The sequence below is a fragment of the Acyrthosiphon pisum genome, chromosome X, assembly GCF_005508785.2.
Source record: "Acyrthosiphon pisum isolate AL4f chromosome X, pea_aphid_22Mar2018_4r6ur, whole genome shotgun sequence".
NCBI classification, from domain to species: domain Eukaryota; kingdom Metazoa; phylum Arthropoda; class Insecta; order Hemiptera; family Aphididae; genus Acyrthosiphon; species Acyrthosiphon pisum.
In genome coordinates, this window is record NC_042493.1 from 89041955 (window position 1) to 89048992 (window position 7038).

Here is a 7038-nt window from a genome sequence, read left to right on the forward strand (position 1 = left end):
GTGTTGAGCTAATTAACAATATGTCCAATTACATCATTTCGTATTGCAAGAAACGAACGTTCATCAGATACATATGAATTATGTTTCTTTCTTCTCGGTTGTTGACTTTTATCAAACAATTCAATTTTATGCAGTTTAATAATATTTTTATCAAATTCTGGATTATAAGTTACAATTGTGTTTTTTTTGAACACATACTCCCATCCATCCAATAATGGACTCACTTTTAAATTTTTAATCATTTGGACAACTGTATTTTTTCTTATTTCTATATCAAATATTAATACATCATCCGTTTGAATTTGCTTTTGAAATCTACTATAAAGATAACCGAGGTCCGTTTAAAAGTAAAACAATATCATCTTATCATAATCTGTCAATATTTTTGACACACACACACTCACATGTAATTTATCAGTTAATATAACCATAGATTAAAATTCAAATTCAAAACTAAAAAAAAATAAAAGTTAATAAAAACCAGTAACAAAGTCTAAATATACCTAACTCTAAAATAATCAAAACACATTTTCATTTTGTACTGCACTATTCCGATTTCGTACTACACTAACAGTGTCGTACTGCACACTATTTTAGGCCGTGCTATATGCACTGATTATGTTAAAACAATATTAATTGTGTATCAACAGTCATACGATCGAATACTATTATTATTATTAATTGTTTGTCTTGTTTTTTTTTTCTTAGATTTCAAAGTTGTCGAAAAAACAAAATATTCACAATGAACAAATTATTATCGATTGTCGTTTTGTTGGCCGTAGCTGTTTGCTCGTGTCATTGCATCTCGGATCGTAGAAGCATCAGATCAGCAACGCCCGTAATTTCTGCCAACATCGATCCGATCACTGTTGACGCCACCGCACCACGTGATTCAGCAGCTGCAGAGACTATCGATATATATAACACAGGTAATATTGTATAATAATACCCATAAGACTACCGCAGATTTCTGATCTATTTAGAGGCTTTTAGATTCTGAGCGGAGCAATGAATGTATTGATTTTACAATGATTTTTTTTTTTATTTGTGTCTGTCATCAACTTTTAGGAAGGGTAAAAATGCTTAGATTTTCTTCAACAACATCTTTTCTGATAATAGAGTGAATCTAGGTGGTACTCTAGGACGTCAAAAGTAAATAATCCCCAGGAGTTCTCAATAGCATTGGGAAAACAAAAACAAAATTAAGAAAATCGATTTTGATTTTTGATGTATTCTAACAAAAAAAACATATAAATGTCATTAAATTGTATTTGTTGGGTGAAAAAGCTTTTAGTTTTAGTTTTGTGTTATATTTGAAAAATATTATTTGTGGGTACCGGAAACTTCTAAAGTATATTAATATATTATTTTATATGATAGAAAATAAATAATAATAATTCAGCTTAATCGGCTAACGTATTAATAATAACAATATAAATATAATATAAAATATCCTAGGCTGACAAATCGTCTCCGCTCACAATCATTTTTCATATACAATGATATTACCTATGCCATTGAATTCAAATTTAAGACCATTACTGTTACACACTTGTAACCTAACCGAAGTGGTCAATTTTGACGCAGTTGCGTCAACTTTTCAAAAGGGGTGGTGCCACCCCGTGACTGTGGCACAGAATTACATACTAAAGCCTGACCTCTTGGCTCTTTTGATTACATTTTATTAACATCATAACTTTGTTATAAGTAAAAATAGGATGATGGTGGTGGTGGTGGTAAGTACATAATTATAAAAATGCGTCATTTAAAATTGAAGTTCAGCCCGCCACTGCCTATTGTACAGCAGAGTGACTTCCACTTCCCGCTTTTTTTCTATTTTTTTTGTTACCTCCGTTTATCTAGTGTATTTCAGGCAAACTTAACCAACGGTTTCCGAATAATTTAATAAAATATGTAGGTACCTATCGAACAAATAGGCCATGGATTGACATGTAAAATAAAAATGATTGTTTTTCATTTTTATTATAGGTACCTATTAATTATTATTGTCCAAGTCCAATTATTATTTATATTACCTATAATATGCTGGCAGCTGGCGTTTATAACATTATAATATATTATACATATGAATAATATTTAAATTAAAATAATAATTACATAAATATTTGGAAGAGACTTCACGCTTTGATTGGAAGGGGGTGTAAGTTACTAATGAGTAATGAGTAATTCAAAACATGTAGGTAATAAGGATAGGTATAACCGTATAACGTCTTAGATTACTGAACATATAGATACCATAGTTATTTTATTCATTACGAATCAAAATTTTCTTATACTTGAATTTGATATGCTCTTATTTTTATAAATCATATAAAAATAAATATTTTTCTTAACTATATAAAAAGCAAATATTTTTCGTCTTTAATTTGTAAACCACAATGTATTGGAGTTGAACTATTGAAAATTCAAATAAATCAAATATTCTCTAAGACAGTTTAGTTTTTAGTTTTTTTTAGATAGGTAGGTATAGTATATTTTACTTAGGCGTTTTTATCTTAAGTATTTTGGCCAACACACATAGGTAATTGTGCTATTCTATACCGTTTGCAGTCATGCACCGTTGAGTAGTTGCGTTGAAAAACCGACTCGTGACAATTATTCGAATTTCCGGTGGTATCGCTTATTATTTTCTTTGTAATGACGTTAAGCATTTTTGTAATGGTGTACACAAGATAAACATGTATAAATGGCACGACGATTACGAATTTGAGTTCACTATGCAGCTCATATATAAAGGTACATCATTTTTTTCTCTATATATATATATATAAAAAAAAAAAACAAAAAACATTACGACCTTATTTCTTGACCTTATTATATTGGTTGTTATTACTTGTTATATGATTACAATATGTATAGGTACTTACCCAACGTACATAAAATGTATGAGTACGTAACCTTCTTGACCAATACTAGTACCTATTATTAGTACCCCAGTACATATACCGCGGATTTATTAATTGAAAAATCATCTCGCCACGCATTATTCTATAGTATTATCTTTTATAGGTTCTACCTATTACCAGTTACCACAACAAGTTCATTCGATTTGTTCTTAATGCACGCGTAGTATCTACGTACTACGTACACCTATACTTACCGACGGGTTACTCTCAATCTTCACTTCACATTAGTGTTTTCATAGCAGCTCCTATTATTTCTATCATCATTAATGATTAAAAATTATAACAGACAAAACGGTATGTAGAAGGTAAAATACATTAGTTACATTGTTAATTCATATTTGTATAATCTTCACTGAAACAAGTGATGTTATACTCTTCATGAAACATATAACTATATGTAGTATAGTCTATACTTATACCGACAGCGACGTGCTGTGGACTATAGCCTACACGTCAACGTTCACTTCGGTGCTCTCATTACTATTATCGTGGATAATCAACATAGTAGATACGATAAATAATTTAATATATATAGTAGTTATACTATAGTTGGTATAATATTATAGTAGATACCGCTACTATAGTCTATAGTCTATACCTAGTGAGTAGTGCCTAGTATGAAAGTATAAACTAATATAGGTACCTAGTCTATGTAGGTAATATATATAGTTCTATAAACTATAGTAGGTACCTAGTGATATAGTTAATTGTGTAATCTGCAATGCCACGTATATGCCATGTCTAATAGCCCATATTATAATATATAGAATACAAAAAATCTATTCAAGTACTCACACCATTTATTTATACAATGTAGGTATAGACATGATACATAATATATACGAATATATTTATCGTGGAATACTTACTGATTTACTACTTACCCGTGGTAGAGTGAATTATTTTTCTTGATACGGCCAACTATTTTTTTCTCATCTGGACTCAACTCCAATGACTATAATCATACGTCAACTACTATACGACGTGACGGCGAATTATCATTGAATTAGAATTTAAATAAATATGCTTTATGTAACGTCACATATCAGGTACATCACTGATATTAGTTATTGTAATATAATATATGATTATATTAATAATTATTAACTATATACAGCCATTTTCATGATTTGTCTTCAATACAGTTAAGTTAACTGAGTTAACTAATTAAAAGATCACTTTTGCATAATATAATGTATAGTCCGGTACCTACCAACATCATAAGCCCATTAGATAAAGGTGACTAACATCATGTATCTATCAATATTAGCCCCTTCAGAAATTTGAATGAATTCCCCCACCCCCCTATGACGTCACGTGAACCATTGTTTTAAATAATCCATGGATTATCAGGGTGATTTTTTACCATAGAACAGGTGGGCATATATTGTTTTAATTCTCTCTTTTTATGAGAATTTATGGGGGGTATATAGGTACCTAATGTGTACACGTACATGCATGATGCATACATATATATTAAATACATACATACATACATACATACATACATACATACATACATACATAGTACATACATACATACATACATACATACATATAGATTATAGGTACATACCATTAGGTAATAAGACGAAAATACGAAATGATATGGTATTAGTTAACAGCTGATAACCACAGTGTATGATATTAATTGACATCAGCTGTGGCTACAATATTGGTAAGGTTAACGACAAGTTGGAAAAAAAATCCCCACATCAATTTTAAAAACATCATCAAGTATATATTTTATCAATTATTAATATTATATTATGCAAGGAAAAACGGTTTCTCAAAAAATATATTTATCTCAGGAGGTAAAAGAAGCATTTGGAAGGCTAAGCATCCCCCCCTCCACAAATATTGAGCTTATACGACCAATCTATACCTAACACCTGCAGTATATTATTATATTATTAACTATAAATTGCGCATAATGATATTTAATGGTCGCCAACCGTTTGGTTTCAGCCAGGGGCAAAAAGGGCGGCAACAAGCACAAGATGGAGATGATGCACATGGGCCTGAGCTACGTGAAAATGATGCTTAGCACGCTGATGGCGGCCATCGGGCACGTGTTCGCGTTCAAGAGCGTCGGGCTGAGCCTGATCAGCGTGCTCATCCAGATCGCACAGTTCATCATGGTGCTGAAGAAGAACCGGGAGAGCCAGCCGCCGTCGTACAAGATCGTCGAGACCCCGTGGCACACGTCGCCCACCGAGTCGTACGGCGTTTACGGTTCGTACGCCGGCCACGGCAAGGCATCGGCCGCGGTCAACTACTCGCCGTACGCCGCGCCGCAAGTCAGGAGACGCCGGTGATGACGGCGGTGGCGACGGAAGGATGTCCGGTCCGCGGAAACCGGCCGACCGGACGACATTAATATTTACGTACCTATATTGTTATAGCGAAGAATAATAACAAACCACTGCAAAATGCCGCCCGCCGTCGCGGAGGTATTATACGTCATACCGCGGAACATAACATTTCGGCCATTTTTAATTATTATTATTATTATTATCATCATCATCATTACCTATATATTTATTATTATATATTTATTTTATTTATTTATCATGACGAGTGTCGAGTGTGTACGTGCGTGTATGTTACTCGCTTACATACGAATATACCTATGTTATTATTATTATTATTATTATTATTACCAATTTATTATGATTCGTTTCGCGTCGTCTGCAGCAGCGTCTATAGCGCCGCGTAGTTGACCGCGCACGACCGCGCATTATTGTATATTATAATATATTATTATTATTTAATATAATTGTTTCTTTGTAATGACTTATTTGATTTCACGCAATTTATTATAAAACACGTTTCCAAAAATCGAATTGTCTACGTCGACGCCATAATAATATTATTATTATATTATATTGTAAAACCCTTCCCGTGCTGCAGCTCGTCCAATAACGCGTGCAGTATAGGTAGATATACATTAACGTCGTTAGTGCAATCACCGGGTACATTATGCATATATGCACAGTAATATTCGCTCGTCTCGTGGTAACGAGCTCGGATCGTTACATTGAAAACCTTCGTGTTTTATGCAAATCTTAAAATACATTACAGCGCAGCGTTACGGTACCTAATACAAAATTAATGTCGTGCGCGTTTTCAAATTCCGTTCCCGATTATACAATATGTAGAGAATTGGAGTCTGGAGAACATACTGAACAGTGAACACCGAATAGAATATCTTAGATATAATAATATTATTCAAGGCGATCTATATTTAGAATTTTAAGTGCGTATATATACTTCAATATTTTTAAGAGTTTTAATTTTTTTGAAAATATTATTTTTACTTCAATTAATGAATTAGGTAGGTACCTAAATGAAAAACAACATTTTTGGTGTCGAGTTTTTTTGTTGATATGTCTACATTTTTAAGTTTCTTATTCCTGAGTAGGATTTTTTTCAGAGTATATACCAAGATATAATACATAAAAGTCGAATTTAAAACGAGTATACTTTAGTTGTATTGATGAGCGGGGTAGAGTCCCGATTTCCATTTCGGTTTCGGGTATCGGTATATATCTTTTCTGATTTCAGTTTCGGTTTTTAACGGTTTTAACTGGTATTCAAAATCAGTATAAAATATCGGTTTCAAGCACAGCTATTATAACCATTATAACTACTCATTCAAAAATCGATTGTTATGTATTGAAGTAAGTATTACAAGTAGGTATTCCAAAAAAAATATTCTGCTTCAGAATATGAAATTAAAAATATATATTAATATGTTGTCGTTCTAAAAAATTAAAAACTTAAAAACTTGAAGCATATGATTTTTTCAATGAAATCAAATTATTTAAGAATAATGTTTTCATTTCAAAACAATTTAATTTTTCAAAATATATTAGTACTGACATGTACCTACCTATAGACACATAAATAGAACACTATATATACATTATTAGAAAATTATAGTCAGTATTCGATGCGGCATTCGGTATTTCGAATAATCTATTTCTATATGTTCAATGCTGTAATGGATCGTTGTTTTACTCATCCATGCTGTTGTTATCTTTAAATGTGTAATCAGGGACGCATTTTTAAAAATATATATAATACAATAGGTTCCTCATAAGTTGTT

At 31.9% G+C, this 7038-nt stretch overlaps 1 protein-coding gene across 1 annotated transcript in view; it reads left to right on the plus strand.

Annotated features, from left to right (window-relative positions):
* Positions 1–5723, plus strand: part of LOC100573101 — a 13391-nt gene extending 7668 nt beyond the window's left edge. Inside the window, exons 2-3 of the mRNA XM_003244187.3 lie at positions 709–929; positions 4896–5723. Coding sequence (XP_003244235.1) covers positions 743–929; positions 4896–5245 — 537 coding nt within the window. The 5' untranslated portion in view covers positions 709–742 and the 3' untranslated portion in view covers positions 5246–5723. The remainder of the gene's footprint in view (positions 1–708; positions 930–4895) is intronic.
* The last annotated feature ends 1315 nt before the right edge of the window (positions 5724–7038 follow it).